The sequence below is a fragment of the Monodon monoceros genome, unplaced genomic scaffold, assembly GCF_005190385.1.
Source record: "Monodon monoceros isolate NGI ecotype Baffin Bay Population unplaced genomic scaffold, NGI_Narwhal_1 Super_Scaffold_4, whole genome shotgun sequence".
NCBI classification, from domain to species: domain Eukaryota; kingdom Metazoa; phylum Chordata; class Mammalia; order Artiodactyla; family Monodontidae; genus Monodon; species Monodon monoceros.
This window is the reverse complement of record NW_021703781.1, coordinates 23066592-23093747: the sequence shown is the minus strand read 5'-3', so window position 1 is coordinate 23093747 and position 27156 is coordinate 23066592. Positions and strand designations below refer to the sequence as shown.

General features: G+C 35.2%; 1 protein-coding gene across 1 annotated transcript in view; it reads right to left on the bottom strand.

The window, feature by feature from the left end:
• MCU (mitochondrial calcium uniporter) overlaps positions 1 to 27156 on the bottom strand; it is a 211486-nt gene that overhangs the window by 36445 nt on the left and 147885 nt on the right. The window contains exon 2 of the mRNA XM_029244950.1: positions 15204 to 15270. Within this exon, the coding sequence (XP_029100783.1) occupies positions 15204 to 15270 (67 nt within the window). The remainder of the gene's footprint in view (positions 1 to 15203; positions 15271 to 27156) is intronic.

Genomic DNA, 27156 nt, shown 5'->3' with positions numbered 1-27156 from the left:
TCTAAAGTAACTTGAAATTTTTTTCATTTTCTTTCTCACTTTTAAAAGAATCCTTAGCAATCCATTGTTTCCGTAAAGTCAGAGCCAGCAACATAAATATCCCTATTTGTTCTATAAGCAGTAATGATGATGGGGTCATAAAATTAGGTGATTAACTTGTCTACCTGGTGCTTTCTTCCCTCCAATCCAGTCTTCTTTCTATTGATATATGCAAAAATATTCACACACAGATTTCAAGAAGTAGACAGAGTTGGATTTAAATAAAAGATAGGAATCTGTGAATCTTAAACACATAAAGTATGGGAGATTTCACTAATACATCAGTTTCACAGGAAAGTGCTTAGGGGTTACTGTTTTTAAATAACTGAGACAAAGTCAACAGATAAAATTAAGGTCTTTATCACTCAGTTTAACTTTTTTCTTTAAAGATTATGAAGCCTTTAAAAGGAATTAAATATGAAAGCTTTGAGAAACTCTGCATGGATAGCACATTTCAGAACTGACAAACCTTTATTACAATACTGCTTTTGAAATAAATCCCCAGGTCTCCTTCTTTCCCACACACTAGATTGTAATGCAAATGTTAGATTTCTTGTTTTGCAACCAAAGAATAACAATTACCATAGTTCCTCAAGTTTAACAATATAAAAAATTGCTGTTGGTTGTAGTGAAGTCACAATGGGAATTTACAAGCTAATGACAGCTGTCAGCTACTATTCTCTAGAGATAAATACTCTTTTTAAGTGTAAATTGCATCAAGTAACTTTTTGGTTGGTTAAAAAAAATCTTTTGCTTTGATTTCCATTTCAATAAGTAAGAAATAATCTAAGTATGTTCTATAGCAGTGTGGTTCAAAGAAACCTAGAAATTATGGGGTATCCCATACAAATACTGAGAGACAGAATATGACAACTGATTTAGGAATAAAAAGTAAAGACAAGGAATTTTCCAGAATAAGAAGAGAAGTGCAAGGACAGCAGACACATGCGGTTTAAGAAGTAATATATTAAAAAAAAAAAAAAAAAGCTTTGGAGCATTAGGTGTAGAAAAAGTCATATAATACAAATGCTTGTTATTTAGCCAACTGTTAAAAATTCATAGTAGGAAAATTAGTTGGTGCTCAAAATAATTAGTAAAATCTCCTCTAAAATATATCATTTTATGAACACTGTTACTGAACACAAATTCGTGTGCCTGATGCACAGTGAGGCCAAACAAACCGAAACGTCAGAGTATGAAGCAGAGAAAGGTTTATTGCAGGGCCAGTCAAGGAGAATGGGTGGCTTGTGCTCAAAAATCCCAAACTCCCCAATGGTTTTGGGGGAGAAATTTTTATAGGCAAAGTTTGGTGTGAGGGCTGCAGGGTTTGTGACTTTCTTCTGATTGGTTGGTGGTGAGGTAACAGGGCGGTGCCCCAGGAATCATGTGCCCAGCCTGAAGTTACCATCTTCCACCTGGGTCAGGGTCTTAGTTCCTGCAGAAGAACTCAAAGATACTATCATGTGTATTCCTTGAGGAGGAACCAGGACCCTGCCCCAAGGCTGCACTATTGCTTCTTAACTGTTCCTCCCTTGTTTCTGCATTCCCTCCCCTCCCTGATTAGCAACTGTTTGAATCAGCCCTTTGGAACTCAGGGAAGGCTGAGGCTGAATGAAGCCCATTTTCTACAAACAAGAAACAGGGACACAGAAAGGACTTGTACCCAGGAGCCCCACAGGGTCCTGCTTGGTTTCAACATGACTGTATATCTCTTAAGGACTTATTATGAACGGTAACTGGTACAATAAGGAAGCACATTTAGGGTGTTTTCTGCAGAGACACTTTGAACTGAACTTTATATTATATGATGGATGATTCCAGTGGTTTATGATCTTGCCATCATCTGTTTCTTTTCTTTCCCTTTTCTGTTCTATTCTGCATCAAGAATGTGAAATACAATAATAGAATTTTAGTATTGGAAGGGTCAGAGAAATCATACAGACTAAGCCCTTCTTCTACAGCTAAGAACAATAAAGTCCAGCAAGGTTAGATGAAGTTCCTAAGATCCACCCATGTTGTCCCAAATGGCAAGACGTCCTCCTTTTATACAGCTGAGTAATATGCTCTTGTACATATATACCACCTCTTGTTTATCCATTCATCTACCTATGGACATGTAGGTTGTGTCAATATCTTGGATATTGTAAATAATGCTACAATGAACACAGGGAAAAATACCTGGAAGTAGAATTGCTTAATCATATAGTAGTTCTATTTTTAATTTTTTGAGGCACCTCCATACTGTTTTCCATAGTGGCTACACCAGTTTATCAATACATTCCCACCAACAGTGCATGAGGTTTCCCTTTTCTTCACATCCTCCCCAAAACTTGTTATTTCTAGTCTTTTTGATAATAGCCATTCTGACAGGTGTAAGTGATATCTCATTGTAGTTTTGATTTAAACTTTCCTGATGATTAGTGATATTGAGCATATCTTCATGTGTCTGTTGGCCATCTGTTTGTCTTCTTTGCAAAAATGTCTCTTCAGGTCCTTTGCCCATTTTTCAATCAGGTTGTTTGTTTCTTTGATGTTGAGTTGTATGAGTTCTTTATATAATTTGGACGTTAACCTCTTATCAGATATATCATTTGCAAATACCTTCTCCTATTCAATAGGGTGCCTTTTCATTTTGTTGATAGTTTCCTTTGCTGTGCAAAAGCTTTTTAGTTTGATGTGGCCCCATCTGTTTATTTTTGCTTTTGTTTACCTTGCCTGAGATGTATCCAAAAAATATTGCTAAGACCTATGTCAAAGAGTGTACTGCCTATGTTTTCTCCTAGGAGTTTTATGGTTTCGGGTCTTATATTTAAGTCTTTAACCCATTTTGAGTTTATTTTTGTATATGGTGTGAGAAAGTAGCCCATTTTGATTCTCTGGCATGTAGCTGTCCAGTTTTTCCAACATCATTTATTGAAGAGGCTGTCTTTTCCCCATTGTATATTCTTGCCTCCTTTGTTTTAGATTAATTGACCATGTAAGTGTGGGTTTATTTCTGCAATCTCTATTCTGGTCCATTGATCAATGTGTCTGTTTTTGTGCCAGTACCACACTATTTTGATATGGTAGCTTTGTAGTATAGTCTGAAACCAGGGAATACAATACCTCCAGCTTTGTTCTTCCTTCTCAAGATTCTTTTGGCTATTCGGGGTCTTTTGTGTTTCCATACAAAGTTTGGGGTTATTTGTTCCAGTTCTGTGAAAAATGCCGTTGGTATTTTGATAGGGATTGTGCTGAATTTATAGATTGCCTTGGGGAGTATGATCATTTTAACAAGATTAATTCTTCCAATACATGAGCATGGTATATCTTTCCATTTGTTCGTGTCATCTTGGATTTCTTTCATCAATGTCTTACAGTTGTCTAAGTACAAGTATTTACCTCCTTGGTTAGATTTATTCCTAGGTATTTTATTGTTTTTGATACAATTGTAAATGAGATTGTTCTCTTAATTTCTCTTCCTGATAGTTCATTGTTAGTTTATCGAAACATAAGTTTTTTTTTTTTTTTTTTTGGCTGCACCATGCGCCTTCCAGGATCTTAGTTCCCCAACCAGGGATCAAACCCGTGCCCCCACAGTGGAAGTGCAGAGTCCTAACCACTGGACCATCAGAGAATTCCTGCAAGAGATTTCTATATATTAGTTTTGTACCCTGAAATTTAACTGAATTCATTTATTAGTTCTAATAGCTTTCTGGAGGCATGTTTTAGTTTCTGATATAAATTAGGCTAACTTTTTTTTTCTTTTAGAGCTGTTTCACATTTTACTCCTTATGCCATCTGAAATATACTTTTGTGAAATAAAAAATCAATTGTAACAGCACCATTGACTCTGCCCCTTCTCCTGATTTTCAAAGCTAATTCTATCACATGTCAAATTTCCATATACGCAAGGTTTCTCTAGTCTGATCCTACAATCTTTCCTGTACCGATACTCCACTGTTTTGAGTATTATGGTTTTAAAAGTACATCTTAATATGTGGTTTAGGTAAACCTTTCCCCCCGTTTCTACTCCAAATTTATGTTAAGTATTTGTATAGTTTTAGTCTTTCATATGAATTTTTGAATAGGTTCATCAGCTCCTATTGAGGTTCATATTAGCACTGTAGTGAGTTTATAAATTTATGTGAGGGAAACTGACAATTGTTACAATGTTGTCCTCATATTCATTAACATATTATAACTCTGCATTTATTTCTATCTTTTTTTAGGTCCTTCAATAAAGTTTATTCTTCTCAATAAATGCTTTACAGATTTTTTAATTAGTTTTCACTCATAGATACTTTCAAATAATTTATTTTTAATATTCACTTCTCTGTTCATAAATATAATTCTAAAAGTCTATATCCTTTTTCATTAAATTATGATATATTAGACAAAACATAAGATTATCATTTTAATAGAATAAATTAAATATTATTTAGGTGATAGTAAGGCCCTTCCTTATACATTAGGGCAAAAACATCCTCAAATTTACTTAGATGTGTAAAATAGATGATTTAAAATTTCTTTAAATTATTCATAGTATATTAAAAATGCTAAATCTGTCACATACTATCATTTGAAGAACACTCATTTTGAAAAGCAGGTAAATATTTATGTAAAAAATATCTTTTTATATCAGTGTAAGAAAGCCCAATTATAGAATCATAACTTTAGTAGTTTGATAAATCCAGTCATTTGGGCCCTTCCAACTGGTAGTATAAATGAACTTAGTGAAATCAGCTATATATTTCATTGTGAACCTAAGGTGGATTAGTATTTGTACAACTGAACCTCTCTCTGTAGAACTATGTAAAAACATTTGTATGAAGTTATTACGAGGCTTAAATGATAAAAGTTGTGAAAAGACTTAAAGTTATAAATCTTTTTAAAATGCATGGTGTTATTGGTTTTATGTTAAATAGTAGTACAACCTATGTACCTTTCATTAAATCTGGTTCTTTTAAAATCTGTTTATGAAGATAATTAATCTCTCATAAATGTCAAAAGCATTTGTGCTAAGTAAAAGGTCATCCTCTTCCTTCCTTCCGTTCATCTACTCATTCTACTGAGAATTAACTATTTTATTTTGCTTTTGTAAAAATAAAATCCTGTCCTAATATAGTGCTCTAACATATTTTTCTTTCTATGAATAATGCTTTTGGGACTTCCCTGGTGGTGCAGTGGGTAAGAATCTGCCTGCCAATACAGGGGACATGGGTTCGAGCCCTGGTCTGGGAAGATCCCATATGCCGCAGAGCAACTAAGCCCATATGTCACAACTACTGAGACTGCGCTCTAGAGCCCACGAGCCACAACTACTGAGCCTGAGTGCCACAACTACTGAAGCCCGCATGGCTAGAACCCGTGCTCCGCAGCAAGAGAAGCCACCACAATGAGAAGCCCATGCACCGCAATGAAGAATAGCCCCCCACTCACTACAACTACAGAAAACCTGCACTTGGCAATGAAGACGCAATGCAGCCAAAATAAATAAATAAATAATATTTAAACAAACAAAAAAGAATAATGCTTTTTATGGTGCTGCTTTGAAAGTAACTTCATTAAACCTTGACCCTTGGTCCACTTTAATTTCTGGGTGGTAAAAAGTTGAATATAATCCTAAAGTACAGAGAGTGAAGTGCAGTAGAAGAATGATGGATTTTGGAATCTCAGATTTAGTAGTACTGAAGTTCTACCACAGGAGACAGCTTGAATACATGAGCCCATTACTGAATATAACTTTACCTCCGTTTCCTTACCTATAATGCAGAGAGTCTAATACCTCAGAAGGCTGCTTAGGAGATTCAATGAGAATATGGAAAAACGCTTGCCTTAATAGTTTTTCTTGCTTTTTCTAAAATCTACAGTCTTAAAACCCAAAGCCTAAAATCATATAAGTTCCCGTGAGAAAATTTCCAATCATGCCTTTAAACCCCAAGAGAACAAAAATGACTTGTTCCACTGAGGGCAACAAGGGGAAGAAAAGCTTAAGTTATACAAACAAATTCCATGTGCCTAGGTATTTTTGGATAATAGACCTCCTCCTTGAGAACCTGAAGAAGGTATGGATTCCCTTCTTAGACCTACTTCCTGAAAAAATTCAAAACGATTTATACATAAAAATTTTAGATACAATCATTTTGTTGCATTGGAAAATGATTTCCTTCATATTACCTGCTATGGACTGAATTTTGATCTCCCAAAATTGTATTTTGAAGCTCGAATTCCCCATGTGACTATCTGGAGATAGTGTCTTTAAGAGGTAATTAGGGTTAAAGGAGAAGATAAGGGTGGGGCTCTAATCTGATAGGACAATGGCTTTACATGAAGAGTAAGAGCTTTCCCCAGCCCCCACCATGTGGGGACACAGTGAGAAGGTGGTCATCTGCAAGCTAGGAATAGTTCTTACCAGAGCCTAACCATGCTGGCACCCTGATCTTGGACTTCTAGTCTCGAAAACTGTGAGAAAATAAAATTTTGTTATTTAAGCCACCCAGTCTACAGTATTTTGTTATGAGCAGACTACTGCATTGAAGTATTTTAAAAATAAATGTTTACAAAAACTGAAGCATTTTACCTCATTTTAAATCAAAATTAACAGCCATTTTCTGTTTTTTTTTTTAAGAAATAAAACAAAAATTTACAAATTAAAACAGAAAATAAACTTTAATTCTATATAAAAGAACATTTCAATTACAAGGCTGCTATTGTTTGGCTTGAATAAAGAAGTCACATAGGGCTTCCCTGGTGGCGCAGTGGTTGAGAGTCCGCCTGCCGATGCAGGGGACACGGGTTCATGCCCCGGTCCGGGAAGATCCCACATGCCGTGGAGCAGCTGGGCCCGTGAGCCATGGCCGCTGGGCCTGTGCGTCCGGAGCCTGTGCTCCGCAACGGGAGAGGCCACAACAGTGAGATGCCCCCGTACCACAATTAAAAAAAAAAAAAAAAAAAAAAGTCACATAATGGCCTGGTTTTGGAACATGATAACTTGGACATTATCTTTGATATCTAAAAAGGTTGTACCTTTCTGTTTTGACGAAAAGAAGTTGTAAAAACTCTGAGACACTGGGAAAGGTATGTGGTAACAAACATAATCACAGCTCTCATAGTTCACTTCACCAGATGATGCTTGGCTAGGCATATGCAAGGAACCAAAGATTTCTCTAAGACTCTTAAAATTGAATTCATATCACTCACTGTTTTGATGCAATATCAATAGTGAAACGATTGGAAATCCGAGTTCTAGTTTTAAGGTTTCTGAGTGGAGGTAATCTTCAAGAGCTCTAAGGTTTTTCTAATTCTTGTAGAGAAACTGACAAACCTCTCCATTCGTGACTAGCCTAGAGAGAAACTTCATCCAGCAGCTGGAAAATTCACAAGGTTGTCTATTTCTACCTACTTCAGAGCTACAGCTTGGTTGAAAGGGTTCATGATTTTTCTACCAAATCCATAATAATGACTGTAAGGTCTTGAATTGGAAGATTATGCTCATTCATAAAGGCCCAAATATCCCCAAGTAAATCAAGGCATAACTAAACACTTCCTTGTGATAAATTTTCTCTTCTCTTAAAAAGCAAACTCCTGTCCAAAGTTTAATCTAGCAAAGGAAAAATTTCTATTTTGATTCTTTTTCTCATAAAATCTTGTTCTCATAACAGTGATTACTTCTGTGGTAGCAGGCAGGCCTTCTTTTAGGGCTGTTCGAAGTCTTCACTGCCAGTATGTGCCAATGAAAAAAACCAATGTATTATTGCAATGGGTAGAGCTCCTTTCTTCTCTGAGGCCATATAAGTATGCATGGCTCTAAGTTTGGAAGATGTGCCATCTGTTCGTCGAGTACCAAGATCTTCCTTAGAGTAAAAAAAAAAATTTTCTCCTGGTAGTTATTTTGGAAAAGAAATTTAACACTATTTCAAAGATGGTGATAGCCATTAATGTTAACAGCTTTTCTAATTTCCACCAGAAGTCACATATTCGGGATTTTTCTTTGTATCAACATGCATATTAACAGACAAAAACTAGAAACTAACTCCTTAGAGCAATATCAGTAGTTTCATGAAGTCACATGCACTCTGGACGAAACTGGATAGTTTCCAAATTCCCTCAAAACTTACTTCAAAATATTGAAACAAATGACAGCAATCCTAGAATGGATAATATCATCTGAAATTTGACATAAATTTACTTCTGCTCCACACTAAGCCAGTTTAAATACTGTCAGCACATAAAGCTTAAACGTCTTTCCATGTTCATGTGGCTGTTTTTCTTAGCAATGTGAAAGCCAATTTTATACAAGCCTTCAAAAAAAGACTTTTGTGATGGAACATGTTCAACCATATTTTGGTATTTTCAAAATATGAAACTTCTACTTACAAAAAAAATTCAAACTGTAGGATATATTTTTAAAATGGAAAAATAAAATGGTGTTTCAGCTTTCCCAACTTCACATTTGGGTTGATGAGAACTCTGCCCACATTAAAACACTGTGGCTTTCTCTTCTATCATTTTTCATGATTTCATTACTTTCATTTCTTTTTTGGTGTCAAGCTTTTAAAAGTTGGAATGAAAGACAGTGGTGGGGTATGTTTATGTCCTCAATATAGTGATGACAATAAATATAGAATCTCCAACTGTATATGAGCAGCCATTAATAATAAAACATGATTTAAAAAGTCCACCCTTTCCCACAAAATTATTTTAAAAGTAACAGGAAAAATTCTAGAATAAAAAGAACCCTTACAAATCAATACTAAAAAGACAGTTCATTTTTTTAAATGGGCAAAAAGTTTGGGCACTTCATCAAAGAAAATATTTGAATGGTTAATGAGTACATTAACAGATGCCCAACATCTTGGTCATCAGTGAAATGCAAATTAAAACCACAATGAAATAATACTACAAATCCACTACAATGTCTATAATCAAGAAGACTGACCATACCAAGTGTTGGGGAGGATACGGGGAAACTGGAACACTTAAACACTGCTGGTAGGAATGCAAAGTGGGACAGCCACTTTGGAAAACAATTCTGCAGTTTCTTAAAAAGTTAAGCACATGATGAAAGAAACTGAAGACCACACAAACAGTTGGAAAGATATACTGTGTTCTTGGATTGGAAGAATCAATATTGTTAAAATGACCACACTACTCAAGGCTGTGTACAGATTTAATGCAACCCCTGTCAAATTACCAATGGCATTTTTCACAGAACTGGAACAAAATTTTTTTTAAGTTTTTATGGAAACACAAAAGACCCTGAATAGCCAAAACAATCTTGAGAAAGAAGAACGGAGCTGGAGGAGTCATGCTCCCTGACTTCAGACCATACTACGAAGCTACAGTCATCAAAACAGTATGGTACTGGCACAAAAACAGACACATAGATCAATGGAACAGGACAGAAGGCCCAGAAATAAACCCACGCACTTATGGTCAATTAATCTATGACAAAGGAGGCAAGGGCTTCTCTGGTGGCACAGTGGTTGAGAGTCTGCCTGCCGATGCAGGGGACACGGGTTTGTGCCCCAGTCCAGGAAGATCCCACATGCCACGGAGTGGCTGGGCCCGTGAGCCATGGCTGCTGAGCCTGTGCGTACGGAGCCTGTGCTCCACAACGGGAGAGGCCATAACAGTGAGAGGCCCGTGTACCGCAAAAAAAAAAAAAAAAAAAGGCAAGAATACAATGGAGAAAAGAAAGTCTCTTCAATAAGTGGTGCTGGGAAAACTGGGCAGCTACATGTAAAAGAATGAAATCAGAAGATTCTCCAACACCATATACAAAAATAAACTAAAAATGGATTAAAAACCTAAATGTGAGACTGGATACTATAAAACTCCTAGAGGAAAACATAAGCAGAACACTCTTTGACATAAATCACAACAATAATTTTTGGCTCTGTCTCCTAGAGTAATAGAAACAAAAGCAAAAATAAACAAATGGGACCTAATTAAACTTAAAAGGTTTTGCACAGCAAAGGAAACCATAAACAAAATGAAAAGATAACATACAGAATGGGAGAAAATATTTGCAAATGAATTGACCAACAAGGGCTTACTTTCCAAAATATACAGTTTGTACAGCTCAATACTAAAAAAAACCCAACCCAATAAAAAAAATGGGCAGAAGACCTAAATAGACATTTCTCCAAAGGAGACGTACAGATGGCCAAGAGGCACATGGAAAGATGTTCAACATCACTAATTATTAGAGAAATGCAAATCAAAACTACAATGAGGTACCACCTAACACCAGTCAGAATGGCCATCATCAAAAAGTCTACAAATAATAAATGCTGGAAAGGGTGTGGAGAAAAGGGAACCCTCCTACACTGTTGGTGGAAATGTAAATTGATGTAGTCACTACGGAGAAAAGTATGGAGGTTCCTTAAAAAACTAAAGATAGAGTTACCATATGATCCAGCAATCCCACTCCTGGGCATATATATGGAAAAGACAAAAACTCTAATTTGAAAAGATACATGCATCCCAATGTTCACAGCAGCACTATTTACAATAGCCAAGACATGGAACCAATCTAAATGTTCATCGACAGATGAATGGATAAAGAAGTGGTATATATATACAATGGAAATAATGCCATTTGCAGCAATATGGATGGACCTAGACATTATCATACTAAGTGAAGTAAGTCAGACAGAGAGACAAATATTATATGATATCATTCATATGTGGAATCTAAAAAAAAAATACAAATGAACTTATTTACAAAACAGAAATAGACTCACAGACATAGAGAACAAACTTATGGTTACCCAAAGGAAAAGGGGGGTAAGGATAAATTGGGAATTTGGTATTAAGAGATACACACTATTGTATATCATATAGTTAAAAAACAAGGACCTACTGTATAGCACAGGGAACTATATTAAATATCTTGTAATAATATATAATGGGAAAAAAATCTGAAAAAGAATATATATAGTGTGTAAACTGAATCACTTTGTTGTACACCTGAAACATTATAAATCAACTGTACTTCAATTAAAAAATATTATGCACATACTTACCGTATGACTCAGTCATTCTACTCCTAAGCATCTACCCAAGAGATATGAAAACATATATCCATACAGGATATGTAAAAGAAGCTAGATGCAAAAGACTACATATTGAATGAGTCATTTATATGACATTTTTAGAAAAGGTTTAACTACAGAGAGAAAAAGCAGACTAGCGTTTGCCTCAGGTTTAGGGTAGGAGCAGGAATTGGCTGTATAACAGGAACAAGAGAACTTTTAGGGGTGAAGGAAATAGTCTAAAGCTGGATTGTTATTATGCTTGCATGATGATAGGTGAATTTTATGATATATAAAATATACATCAATAAAGTTTTTTAAAAAAGAAATGGGACAAAAACCAAAGGAAAAACTGGGGCATATATCCAGTTCCCCAAACCATCCGCAGACTTTACTTAGGTTAAGAATTTATATATATTATCTATATTTGGGTTAGTTAAACAGATGATTGTTTATTATTAAAGAGGAATTTCAATAACTGTTCAATGCTAAAATTATTTGTCCTCAAACAATTTTTGTAAGGAAATCTTACATTTTTTGTTAACTACACAAAAGACACAGCTTTCTACCGCAATTCCCAATACAAGGCTAATTGAGTAACGTTACATTTCTGGATAGAGAAATGAAGGCAACCAGAGAGACTATTTTTCTTGCTCTTACTCTAGCTTACCTACAGTGAAGACGTGTCCTGGTTTACGATATTTAAAATTGTCAGGACAACTCTGGGTGTCCTCCTTTTACTCTCAAAAGTGTCCTGGGTTGAGTGAGAAATTATACAGTCAACCTGTCTATAACAGAATTACTTTCATTAATCCTTAATTTTCATTACCATGAAGGGGAACTCCTGAAAGATTTGAAAGACCTTAAATAAGCTACAAGCCATACAATCATAAAAATTTCAGTTAGTCATTTTACAATTGAGGATATGGGGCACAGAAAAATTAAAACAAGAAGCCCCAAACCACATTTTTTTGATTAGGGGTCTTTAACACTACCATAGCACTTTTTATAGAATAAGAGTTTCTGGGAACTTCCCTGGTAGAGCTGCAGTTAAGACTCCGAGCTCCCAATGCAGGGGGCCTGGGTTTGATCCCTGGTCAGGGAACTAGATCCCACATGCATATCGCAACTAAGAGTATGCATGCCACAACTAAGGAGCCCACGAGCCGCAGCTAAGGAGCACACGTGCCGCAACTAAAAGAGCCGGTGAGCTGCAACTAAGGAGCCCACCGGCCTCAACTAAGGAGCCCATGTGCTGCAACTAAGAAGCACATGTGCTGCAACTAAAGGAGCTGGCAAGCTGCAACTAAGAAGCCCGCCTACTGCAACTAAGACCCGGTGCAACCAAATAAATAAATAAAATAAATAAATAAATATATATATTAAAAAAGAAAAGAATAAGAGCTTCTGATAGGTAAGTACTATTTCTGTAGGCAAAGTACATTTTTCTCTTGGAGGTGGTAATTATTACTATCTCCGTTTCACACGTGAGGAAGGAGGTTTTAAGAAGTTCATTACTTTGCCTAAGGTTAAAAGGTGGTTAAGTTGTGGAATTGGGCTGCAAACCTTGATTCCAAAGCTTGACACTTAACCTCTAAGCCTAATGCCTCTCATGAAAGGGAACACGGGCATGGGTACAGGGATGTGCGTGTGCACCTGTGTGCAGTGTAGCCAAAGCAGTTCTTGAGTTGAGGTTCATGAGACTAGGGATTCCATGAGCTGGTTTGAGAGCCTGTATCATTAAGAAATTACATATAACATTTCCTATGTGTATATAAAAATATTTTTTCGAGAGAGAGAATCTAGAGCTTTCACCAGATCCTCAAAAATATTTATGACACAAGAAAAATTAAGAACCTTTTAGATTGCTTTGGTAGGGAGGTTAAACTTTTAAGATAACCTATATATTTTACATATCGGATATCAGTCATATCTAGAAGATTTTGTCAAACAACAAAACTAACAAGCAAGTATCGAGAGGCAGTATATATTAGGTATATATATTATATACTAGGTATGTAAATATCACAATTATATAATGTGGTATTTTAGATTTTGTATTTTTAAAAAAAAAGGGTCAAGCTCTCACTTGCTATAGAATATGACCCAGTAGTCATAACAAGAAGCAATGAATGATGGTAGAGATGTTTACTACTGGTGGCTAAATTCTGTTGAAGTAGCTGTGTATTAAGCAGAGTTTTCATATATGTTATACCAGCCTAAGGTAAGATTAATTTAGAAGTACAACATAAGAAAGGTAGATAATTTGGGAGTAGTAAGGACACTGAGTTGCATTAAATCAAATCACTTTCTGCTTCTGTTTCTTGATGATGAACACGAGTTGATTTTCTTAAGAAGGGCAATAGTATTGGTAGGAATTTTGGGAGCATCTTTCTTTTTTTTCTTTTTTAAGTATGTATCCTTTTACCTCTGTAAAAATATTGTCTTCAACCCCTCACACAACATAAAGGCAACATAGTAGCATTTTTGTCCTGGGATAACATTCAGCCAGAAACCCCAGTACAACTGTACATTGTTACATTACTGAAAGGCTTCTATACAGATTGTTATTAGGATAATAGTAACTGTATTACATGGTAAAATTCATAATAAAAATTTCAGTATGAATTCATTAGTTCAAATTATTTGCCACTGAATGTAATAACAACTACTGGCACAAGTGTCCTGTTGTAGTGTGACTTAGTTGCCACTGAATATATATAACTTAATGAATATATATAAATACTGACACTGAATATTTAACAGTTTTTGACAACATTATAAAAACAAGAAATTTTTAAATGAATTGCTGCTAGTTCAGCAAAAGCTGAGAGGATTTAGCACTATGAACAATATTTTTATATTGGAGAAATTCTCTCTTTATTGAAACTATCCAATGATGTAATCCTGCAGTGGCAATGGAGGACAGTAATAAGACCTTGGAGTGGTGCTGGTATAGATGTGGACAGCCCCCATTTGGCTGTTTAATGGGCCAAGACAGTTCTAAGGGCAAGAGTGATACCCACCTACTGCTTTTTAATTTATATACTAATATCACTTTATCAACTCTCTATGTCTCTAAGAGATAGGAAAAAGAAAGCCAGCTACCATTTTTCATTGTTTTGATTCTGGCCTGTTTTTCCTTTTAACCTTTCCATACTACAAATGAGTAATCAAAAATGGATACTTCCTCCAAGTTTAGGGAATATGAGCACACTGTCTGTGTATTCCAATAACTAAACAGCTTTGGGACGGGTTCTGATAACATTGCAAATAGCTACACTGATTAAATACAGGGGATCCTAGGAGTTTCAAATGGTTCATCTGAGGTTTCTTCAACTTCAGGTGTCCTTGTAAATTTGCAGGATGCTCTTTCAATGGTTGCTATGCCTATGAATTAATGTTTATAAGGTTGAAGTTAGAGTTCTATCACACTAAACTTTACAAAGAGAAAATATATTTAACAGTCAACCCTAAGCAAACAGTCTAAACTGTAAATGTGTAATGCTGGGTAAAAGAAATGACAAGAAGAGTTGTAAACTTATCTCCTCCACTACTGTAAATAAAATCAAAGCTTAGATCCTCTTGCCAATTTGTATCATCATGGACTTTTCCAAAGGACTGTGGTCCCCAAGCATCTTTTTTCAATTTTTTCTCACAACAGAGAAGAGTATTACAGCCCTGAGCGTAAGGGAAGAAAAAGACAAAAAAGGACAGGAGGTTTCAGACTTTGAATTGCTTCTGTCTAGCCTCTGATACCCTGAAGGAGCTGGAGTGTTTGATCATTATCCATAGTATGAAGACTCAATGGTTAGGAAATTCCAAAGGTGGTCCTTCTGCGATCTTCACATTAACTATGTTCCCAGTTTTAAAACATAAGTGGAAAGAGTAGACAGTATTATTCCATGATCTATGAAAACTTAAGTCTATTAATTTTTCTTCCTGATTTCTCTTCTAAATTTACTATATCCTCATTCAAATTTTATTTCTCTTCTTTAGTCCCCCCCAACACCTTCTCCCTCTGACTCCAAGCCCAACTCAAGTGAAAGAGTATGGTTTATAAATCTATATGTCAGTTTGAGAATGGGAAACAGTTAAAGAAAAAAAAGCATTGGACATAAAAATGGACTTGCCAAAACTCACCATCAGAGGGCACAACAGTACTGCAATAAACAACTCCGCTAGGCCAAGAAGAGAGCCTCTGGTGCACCTAGAAAATACATAAAGACACATCCATTGTCAGTACACAACAACAAATGTTATATGCACATGTGTATGTATATAATAAATAATAGCTTTTTAATTATTTAAATAGTATGTATTCTTTCTAGAAAAATTTAAAAATACAGATAAAAGAAAAGTCTCTCAAACTCCTATCATCCTAAGATGATGGTGATGAACATTTTGGTTTATTTCAAGATAAACCAGTATTTCACCATAATTGTAATTTGCATTTTTTGTACTAAGAGTGATAATCTATACATGTTTTAATCTGAGTTACTTGTATTTGCTTTTCTATGCACTGAGTATTTACATCTTTTGCCATTTTTAAAATTTGGATCTTGGTCTTTGAATATTATTTTGTAGAAGTTCTTTAAATATTAAGAAAATTATCCCTTGGTCAACGAAATATGTCATAAAAATTTCCCTGTTTTTATTTTTACTTTGTTAATGGTGTTTTTGTATGCACACAATTTTCATGTTTTAAGAGTCAAACTTTTCAATCTTTTCTGTGTGGTTTAACGGTCCTGTGTCATATATCAGCAGCTTTCCCTACTTCGAGAATACTATAAAATTCTTCCATGGCTTCTAGTTTGATTTTTCAAGTTTAAATCTTTGATTTATTAGGAATTAATTTTAGTCAGTTAAGAAGCAGCAATCCAACTAACCTCTAATGATAACACAGCTATCCGTTATATTTAATAATTCATTTTCCCTCTTATTTGAAATGCTACCTTGATAATTTTCCAAATACCTATATGAATTTGGATCTTTTTCTGTCCAATGATCTATATGCTCATGTCGTAGTAGCCACACTGTTTTAAATATCCTAGCTTTATATTTTTACATCTGGCAGGGTGGGATAGTTTCCCTTATTACTTTCCTTTAAGAATTTTCCTGCCTATTTTTGCTTATTTGTATCTCCATATGAACTTCAGAGTCAGTATTTCCAGTTACACACAGATACACACACACACACACACAATCAGCTTCAAAAATAACACAGCACTGTGATTAAGAGCATAGAATCTATAATCACTCCTGAGTTCAGATTCTGATTCTGTAACTTACTCTAACTGCAATCTTTGCAAGTTCATTAGCCTCTTTGTGCCTCAAGTTTCTTCACTGAAAAATGGACAAAACGTAATACTAGCACCTACCACATAAAGTTGCTGTGAGGACTAAATGATGAATACACATAAAGCACTTAGAACAGTGCCTGGCATAGAATAAGTATTCAATAAATGTTAGTTTTTTTGTTTGTTTGTTTGTTTTGAAGTTGAGATCTTATTAACTCAATGGATTAACGTAAGGAAACTGACATCTCTGTGATTTTTGAGTCTTTCTTAATCAAGAACCTTGTAAGCCTTTCTATTTTAGTCTTTGTGTTCCTGAGAAGCATTTTAAGGTTTTCTTTATTCAGATCTTATACGTCCCCTTTAATCTAATGTAATTCTTTTTGTACTAAGTCTTGTCCAATACTAGGATCATGACCCCTGAATTTTTCCTTTTAGTTTGCAAATGCCTGTTAATGCTCTGCCTGTCCTTTAATTTTATTATTTTTCCTGAGTTTCTTTGTTTTAGGAATGACTCTATAGTTTTCTTTGTGATCTAATCTGGGATTCTTTTAACAGAAAAGTCTAGCCTGTTTATATTTATTAATATAATGTATATTTAATGTCCTTTCAGTCATCAAATTTTATGCTATAAAATTTTTGTTTTTTGTTTTTATTGCTGCTCTTTCTTCTTAAAAATAGTTTACTAAATGGTCTATGTTTGCTTTGTTTTAGTTAAACATGTACTTCTAATATTAATATGGAAAGTTTATTTATTTATTTTTTGTATTAGTAGTCATTTTAGAGTAAGATCTAAGTTCTCTGAACTGCCTTTAAGGCCCAATATTATCTGATACCCTGTTATCTCTCTGACTTCACCTCCTACCATTCTGCCTCTCAATCATTCTGCTTTAGCCCCTAGGCTCTTTTCTGGTTTTTGTATGGACCAGCTATACTCTTGTTCCAGAACCTTTGCAATAGCTATTACCTTTACTTAGAATATTATTTCTCCAGAAAACTATCAAGCTCCCTCACTTCCTTCAAATCTTCGTTCACATTTCACTTTCTGAGTGAGGTCTACTCTACCCAACCCAATTAAAAATGGCAATTCCATCAGTTGGTACTCCTGATATATATATGTATATATATATTTTTTCCATCTCTTATTATGAGCAATGATGAACTTATGTATCTTTTTCCCTCCCTTCTACTATCCAGTTTATTTTATTTATTTATTATGTAACTTTTCTTGGTGTTTATCTATCTATCTATATACCTCCCCCCAACCCCACATAGTTCTTTTATTGAATTTATTGATTTTAGATGACATATTTTGACAGCGTGTTAAAAAACTGGGGTTTCTACCACTTTACATCATTTGTCCTGCACCCTTCCAACTTTCGTTAGAAAACTGTCAACATTGTCAAAATTTTAAACATTCATACTCTGCTCTGCAAAACCTAATCTTCACATTTGTTTTAATCTTAATTTTATAGATTTATGGACTCTAGGCTTACTACCAATACTTTAACTGTCGTTTTTCCTTTCATTTCTTGGTTGGCTGAACTTCATCTTATAGAGGTAGGACTCATGAGAGCTAAATTCCCTAAAGCTTGGCATGTTAAAAAATGTTTGTCTTTGCCTTTATATTGAATGATTATTTGGCTTGGCACAAGATTCCTAAATTAATCTTTCCTTGAGGACTTCGTGGGTAAAGTGTTAGTGTTGATTGCTGCTGTGGAGAAGTCTGAGGCCAGCCACTTATTTTGGAGAACCAAGCTCTCTGAGCTTTGCTGGGGATCTGCAACCATATCATAGGCATCCTCTTTTGGGGTCTTCTCACACACTCCCTTTACTAGATCTGGCAGCCATTCTTTTTTTTTTTTTTTTTTTTGGTACGCGGGCCTCTCACTGTTGTGGCCTCTCCTGCTGCGGAGCACAGGCTCCGGACGTGCAGACTCAGCGGCCATGGCCCACGGGCCCAGCCGCTCCGCGGCATGTGGGATCTTCCCGGACCGGGGCACGAACCCGTGTCCCCTGCATCGGCAGGCGGACTCCCAACCACTGCGCCACCAGGGAAGCCCTGGCAGCCATTCTTCAGTATTGTGCTTTGGGATTGCAGAGATCTCTCTGGCTGTACTGAAGATGGAGCTTGTATTTCTGTTTCTTATTCTCCTTTCTATTTCAAAGTGATTCCAAGAGAAGGAAGAAACTGCTGCCTTTACTGGGCCATTATTTCTTTAAGTGGTAACTTTTTAATATGGACTTTTTCAAACTTACACAGAAGTAGAGAACACAGTGTGATGAATTTCTTCCATTCACCCATCACCTGCTTCTATATTTACCAACATTTGGTCAAACCTGGTTCATCTATATGAACCAGGTCTTTTCCACAGAGTATCTTAAAGGAAATTCCAAACATCATATTGCTTTACCTGAAAATATTTCAGTATACATCTACTAGGCCATCTTAAAACAGGAAATCCTCTGTCCTCTATCATTTTACAGATTATCCTCAACATTAATAAAAGATGTGTATCTGGGGCAGAGAACTAAATAAATACATGGCTGTTTATGAATATTATTTGTTAGAATGCTATAGAACATGGGTTGGCAGGCCAGCCACCAGTTTTTGTAAATGAAGTTTTATTAGAACACAAACAAACTCATTTATTTACTTACTATCTAGAGCTCATTCATCTACTTTGACACTACAACAGCAGAATTGAGTAGCTGTGTAGTTTCAGGAGAGTTGAGTAGCTGCAACAGAGCCCATATGGCCCACAAAGCCCGAAATATTTACCATATGGCCCTTTAAGAAAATGTTTGCTGATCTTTGCTGTAGAACCCCTCTGTTGTTTTGAGATAATTCACTTTCCCACTTTCCCAAAGTCTTCCCAGTCACTTCTACAATGACATTGGCAATTACAAAATATTACTTAGTAAGTGTCCACAAACACACATAGGTCCTTTTCTTTCTTTAACCCTTCTAATAGCCTATAGTCTAATAAGGCCAATGGGAACAAAAATGATTTTGCTCTTGCCTTTTTTCTTTGAAATATGGCAACAATAACAACAACAAACAAAAGCAAAACAAAGACAAAAAAATATAAGGAAAGGAATATAAGTGTTCAAGACCAAAGAGGCACTGGCATTCTAAATTGTATTCCATGACTCTCCAAGACTGAAATGTATTTTGTTGTTTAAATTGTATGTTCTTAATAAATCACAAGAAAATAGGAAGAGTTTAATAAATAATTGATGCTGAACGTTTTAAAAATATGTCAAGAAAGTAAAAAAAGAAAAACATTCAGGCAAATGGCATGTATTATTCACATATTTAAACTTCATAGGCAGAGAACAAGATTAAGGTTAAGAAAGTAAATATTCAGAATGAGCAGAAATCATCAGAGAAAGAGTAAACCTCTAGGCAATCAATGCCAACTGAATAAGGTGATTTGGTGCCTACTCAGTCCCTTGAAAAGAAAATACAAGTTTATACTTTTGGTATGAGATAGTCCACATCTTTGATAAGTAACTTGAGAACCTCTAGGAAAAAGAGGGCTTCGAGTGAAGTAAAGGAAAGTATTAACAACTGCCCTGGTATTACAACCATTACCCTTAAATCTTAACCCCAGGAGAAGAAAAATGCTAGCATTATCAAGTTAAGAGTCTGAGTACAAAGCACTGTAACTTTATTTTCCCAAGTCATAAGATTCAAGATAATTTTAAAAATCAAACTTTATTATTATAAAAAGACATTCCATGACCCCAGAGCAAATTATTAAATTCAAGTCAAAACTAACTTTAAAATCCTTTAGTTCTATCATAAATTATGCAATTTCCCCTACACACACCATTCACTGTTCAGAAGAGCAAACTCAGCAATGTATTCCTGCCAGCAACTTGGGAAGACTGTCAAGTCTAAATAACCTGTCAATACCCTGCAAATATTCACAGCCAGTTGGACATTAAACCAGAGGCGGGGAAACAGAAAAAAATAGAGAAAAAAAGAAAGAGGAAAAAGGTATTTCCTTATTAACCCAGTTCCCTTTATTTACGAAAATCTTGGGACCTAATTTTATTAGGAAACAAATATCTGTTACCTATGTTAAACTGTATAAAAAATACTACATTAATTATGTCAAAAAGCTTTAGACGGAATAATTATATATACTTGTCCATGGCTAAAACCTTGTTATAAATAGCCTTACTATATCATGAGTTTAGATGTCAAATGATATTCCCATTACATTTCCCATAGTATAACAAGGAATGCTTATGAGAATGGATCCTTTCAATACATGTTCCAAAAGTTTCTCTTCTTTAAGACCAGGGTACCCAGGTTTCAACAACTTTGCCAAACTTACCTTTAGAATCCAGTGCTTACAAGCATACTAGGATTAACAGTTTAAAACTATTTCAGGTGTTCTAAAGCAAGACACACCTATAACAGCTTCTACAATTTGGCATCAGTTTTATCTGTACCCTTGACGTAATAAAACTGTTGAAGCATTACATCGGCAATAATTTTTCACTACTTCAACTCTACAAATATACTAAAATAAGCACCGTGACTTCAAACCCACAAGATATAGGAGATTTGCAGTTAGAAGAGCTGGGGCCAGCTGAAATCTTGAATTTCAACCCCAAAGTCTCAGTTTCCCCAGCTGTTAAATTAAAGACAGCAATTACAACAAAACTGACTATTTCACAAGGCTGATTTCATTTAAGGATAAGTGACAGTATAAATGGGACAACATGTGAATGACCAACATCCTACCAAAATTTAAGATATTCAGAAATATAAACTCAAAACAGGGACTTCCCTGGAGGTCCAGTGGTTTCCACTGCAGGGGGCACGAGTTTGATCCCTGGTCTGGGAACTAAGATCCTGCATGCCGCGTGGCACAGCCAAAAAAAAAACCCCCAAAACTCAAAACAAATCAATCTCCTTAAGGGCCTCTTATTAAAAAGAATTTAGTAAGTTTAACACATTTCAAAAGCCAAAACTATCTCTAAACGAAGAGATATTATGCAATATAAACACCATGTGATGTTAAAGTTAGAAACCTGAAGGTTTAAACGAGAATCTCTTCAGAAAGCACTGTAAAAAACACTTAAAGGGTTAGACTACCTACAGGGCATATTTTATTCTTCTTTCAATAACTCACCAAGGAAACAAAGTTCCTGTTACAGTTTAAGTGAAAGTGGTATATTTTGTGAGTTAAATTATATAATACAGTTTAATATTGGAAAATTATTTTCTCCTTGAATATATTATTTTAAATGGTTCCTACATTTTATTATAACATTGGCAACATTTCCCCCTTAGAATATATTGTTACTTCATAATGGAAGTCATGATTCAATTTATATACCTTTGATTTCCAAGAGAATTTCACATCTACAAAACAAGGCAATATGAAGGACTTTTCATTGTATCTTTCAATATCAGTTTTCTAATTAGGAAATCAAATCTAGCTCCCAAATTATCAATAAGGTATTTCAAAAGTAATACTTGTTCAACAACTCACAGTGCTCTGAGGATCAAACGTACACAAAGACATATGTATATAATAGCATACATGTATATAAAAGCATACAAAGCCAAGACCTTAGCCACAAAATCTTCACTGCTGATCTAACAACAGACTAAAATAATCAGAGCATTTAAACCTTAACCACAACTAGCTGTATATCATATCATTTAACATAATATAAATTGACATAAAGGTCATTTTAAAATCCAAGTAAATACAAATATCTATCCATTTAATAGTATCAAGAAATGCTCATTAAAGCAAATTCTCTTAAATTAGGTTTTGAAATCAATATCTAGGCTCTAAGATTGAAAATATTACCAATATTTCTAGTATATCACTACTTATTAAGTTAATTTGGTATAAATTCATTGATAAACAATGTTTCTATTTAAGATTTTGATATTACCCCAAAATTACAACCTATCGTTTATACTGCATAAGAACTAGAGTCCAATATCTATTAAAATTTCATTGTGTAGTCGAAACCCCTAGTGTCTGAGGCAATTCTACACCTACGTTTGGAATGTCCTCACACCCTGATGGTTGCTACATTTTCCTTAATGGATGCACTTTTACTCTCTTGGGTCTCAGGACAGACACATTAGAAATACCAGTGCAGGGCTTCCCTGGTGGCGCAGTGGTTGGGAGTCCGCCTGCCGATGCAGGGGACACGGGTTCGTGCCCCGGTCCGGGAGGATCCCACGTGCCCCTGAGCGGCTGGGCCCATGAGCCATGGCCGCTGAGCCTGCGCGTCCGGAGCCTGTGCTCCGCAACGGGAGAGGCCACAACAGTGAGAGGCCCACGTACCGCGGGAAAAAAAAAAAAAAAGATACCAGTGTAAGGCATTTCTGCTTTATTTCAGTGACAACCTGCCATCCCCACTGTGAACTGGGAAGTTCTCTTCTATTTTGTTCCTTTCCTTCTATTTATTAAGAACCTACACTCACTCACAAGAAAAGTAAAAATTGTGACCACTCTATATCATACTACCTGTTTTTTTATAACTATTATTTTACCCAACATTTTATTATGAAACTTCAAACAAACAGCAAAGTTGAATTTTATAGTCAACACCCTTTTATACCTTTCACCTAGACTCTATATTATCATGTTATCTATCCATCCTTCTCTTTTATAGAAATTCTGAATTCTCGTAGTTTCTTTAATCATTTTAAAAATATATTACATTCTCTAACTCCATTTCCTCTGCAACTTTCCTGCACTGCTCCTAGATTTTGTCCATACCTGTTTTCATTTGTCACACTGTATTCTAATTATGTTTGGATGCCTGCCTCCCCTTCAGAGCAATGATCACCTTGAAGACTGCCTTCAAGGTGCCCCACCCCCCTACACTAGGAGAAAGTAGAAGCTTAATTAATATTTACCTAATATTTACCTAATTACCTAATATTTACCTAATTACCTAATTGAGTTGTCTTCCTCCTTATACCTCACTATCCTTGACATGTTTTATGACTTTGCCTTGTTATTTTACTGCTAAAACTACTCTGAGTAACAATGAAGTAATTATTACTTCTATAAGCATTTTGGGAGATATTCAGAGAACAAATTTCTTCATATATATGAAATGTCTTTTATTTTTAGTTGCTCCAGGTACAAATGTATTCCATGTTGTATTGAGATGGCACTAAGTATACTGCTAGTTATTCTTTTTTAAACAACAAAAAACCTAAATGCAAAATCCTTAACACCTAGCATTTGTACCTTTCAATAATCATTTAGACAATTCAAAACAGCATACAGACTTAGATATAAAGGAATGAAATCAGAATGTAAACTACATGGGAGTGTGAACTCTCAGTATTTGTTAAATGAATAAAGGTAGCTGGTTTAAAAGATCTTTTTATTGAGAGTAAAAATCAAACTTCATTGGTTGTGCTTTTTGACTGACAGTTCAGTTTGACTATGGTTCTTTTCATCACCTGAATTAATATTTCCTTCCATAGTACCATTAAAGTCTGTGGAATCTCAGTATATAACAATATTGGGGAAATAGGTAGTTTCATCTATAAATTAATGTATTGGGATAAAACTCCCTTCTCTAAAGTGACATAAAAGTTAGGAAAACAAGAACTCTAAAAAAAAATTTTCTTTTGCAGGTTCTTATTAGTTATCTATTTTATACATATTAGTGTATATATGTCAATCCCAATCTCCCAAATCATCCCACCACCACCCCCAACCCCGCTTTCCCCCCTTGGTGTCCATACGTTTGTTCTCTGCATCTGTGTCTCTATTTCTGCCTTGCAAACCAGTTCATCTGTACCTTTTTTCTAGATTCCATATATATGCGTTAACATATGATATTTGAGGAAAACAAGAACTTTTAAAAGTATTTTATCTTGGCTTGATGATGAGTAAATATGTATTAGTTATATTATTCTCTATACTTTATATAAACTACGTATTTTGTAGTTTTTTCTACTTTGCCAGTGTCCGGAGGCTATGAGATTTCTGTGCTTGTTCTAGGTAACTGCTACTCAACATGTAGTTCATGGATCTGCAGCATCAGCATCAGATGAACGTGTCAGAAATGCAGATTCTCAGGCCCTATCTCAGACTTACTGATTCATTATTTGCATTTCAACGACATGACTAGGAAATTCACATGCACATTAAAGTCTGAGAAGCATGGCTGTAGTTCATCCAGATGAGATTACATTAGGGATACATTAGTTAGTTAGGTGTCGTAGTCTCAGACATTTTACCTTTCGCATTTATCAAGACCCCAACACAAGCAACAAGAGCTCATGGGGAGGCAACATGACATAAAAGAAAGAATATTGCATTAAAAGTTTGAAAAGCCAGATTCTAATCTCATCTCTGGTGTGTGACCTTGAACTTCAGTTCTTCTCATCTGTAAAATGAATGAGTTATACAACATACATTGTAAGGCCCTTCCAACTCTGAAAGTCTATGAATATATGAAAATGAATACTAATAGGTATTTGCGGAAATGATTCAACTGTGTGTGACGCTACAGGGGCCTTGTCCATCAATTACTTTATATTTATTTAGGTTTGAAAATCAACCTCTTTCATTTTCACACTTGGTTTCTGAAAGATGCATAGTGGTGAATAACTTAGGAAGTGGGTGGCTGCTATTAATAATTCCCCTCACTGCTTCCTTTGTTCTTGAATGCTGATAAAACACTGGTAATAGACAGGATTCATGAAAAAGTAAAATCAGAGTCTGTATTTTGAACAAGAGCAGAATATTTTTGTTCTTAGGAAAAACATGGCTGAAGCATTTAGAGCTGAAGGATTAGGATGTCTGACACTGTCAAATAAAGCAGAAAATAATAAATAATAGTATGCCTGTATACATATATACACGTGTGTGTAAAGAGAGAGAAATAAAGCAAATGTGGCAAAGTATTAATAATTGATGAATCTAGGTAAAGGGTGTAAGACTGTATATTGTAATCTGTGCAACTTTTCTGTAGGTTTGAAATTTTTTCCAAATAAAAGTTGAGAAAGAAAAATAATTAACATAAATATAATATTTACTGACCCCCAAATATCTTGTTGTATTCTTCTCTCTTTTTTAAAGTATAGTGGATTTATTTATTTTTCTGAAACCTTTAAAATGCATGAGAAAAGCTAGGATGGAAGGGGAAAAAAAATCATTACATATAAAATTTCAGTAACTTATACTCCCATATTGCTTCTATATTTTGTCTTTTAGTTACAGACTTGCTTAATTTTTTATTAGCTTAGGATAAAATAAAAGGGGAGAAAGAAGTGGTAGTGAGAAGTTGTGTCACATCTTCCTTACATTAATGAAGTAAATGATTTCAAGCCAAAAGTAGGCCTTCTGTGATTTTTTTTTTTTTTTTTTTTTTTCATTACACGGGCCTCTCACTGCTGTGGCCTCTCCTGTTGCGGAGCACAGGCTCCGGGCGCATAGGCTCAGTGGCCATGGCTCACGGGCCTAGTTGCTCCGCGGCATGTGGGATCCTCCCGGACAGGGGCACAAACCCGTGTCCCCTGCATCGGCAGGCGGACTCTCAACCACTGTGCCACCAGGGAAGCCCATTCTGTGATTTTTATTTTCACTCTAGCTTCAGCTAATAATGAAAAAGAACATAGTTACCACTCACGAATATAAGTAACTACAGGCTCTTTTTATTCCTCTGCAATGAGAGGGACACAACAGCTGCTATAAAAATCACTCTCTACCCTCCCATGTATTGTGTAAGTGTAACAGACTTATACCATGAGAAGAGCAAAACATAAAATGGGAAAGTAGCTATTTTGTTTCAGAATTCCTTTTTCATTTCTTGTAAGTTATTGTACCTAATTAAAAACAAAATAAACGTGCTGCCTACATTTCTAACGTTAACTGTCCTGTGTAATTGTAAATCTCAATTTGGAATACGAGCAAAAGAATCATGTACTAGCTGACTGGTGTTCTTCCTTCATTCCTTCCAGAATTTATCCAACAGGAACAACATAAGAACAACAAATCCAGCTTCAACTAATTGGAAATTTTAAAACATTCATAAGTCTTATTTGTCTTTACCACTCTGGCCTCATATAGATGCACAGATTTTGGTTAACTTTCCTCCTTTTACTATCTTTAGTGAAGGGGATTTATTTTAACTTGTTTGATCTTTAAAAATATTCTTAACAAAGCTGTTCCAGGGTGTACCTTCAGATAATAAATACATTACTTAAAATTAATACAAAGGAATAATAGTCATTAAAGGTTTTAGTAAGTACAAAGGGTAAGAACAAATATGATAGTTAAGATGATTTTCATATAATTCAAAGCTGAAAACACTCAACCCAGAATGTTCCTCAGCCCACTCTGACTCCAGCTGACCTCTCCATCTGTTTAGGAATCACATGGGGGCCAATCTCTTACCTAACAATTCTTTTTTTTCTTTCTTTTAAAAAAAATTTTTTTGAAGTATAGTTGATTTACAATGTTGTGTTTAAGTTCTGTTGCACAGCAAAGTGACTCAGTTATACATATATATATTCTTTTTCATATTCTTTTCCATTATGGTTTATCACAGGATATTGAAAAGCTCCCTATGCTATACAGTAGGACTGTGTTGTTTATCCATCCTATGTATAATAGTTTGTATATCCTAATCCCAAACTCCCAATCCTTCCCGCCCCACCCCCCTCCCCCTTGGCTACCACAAGTCTGTTCCCTATGTCTGTGAGTCTGTTTTTGTTTCTCAGATATGTTCATCTGTGTTGTATTTTAGATTCCACATATAAGCGCTATCATATGGTATTT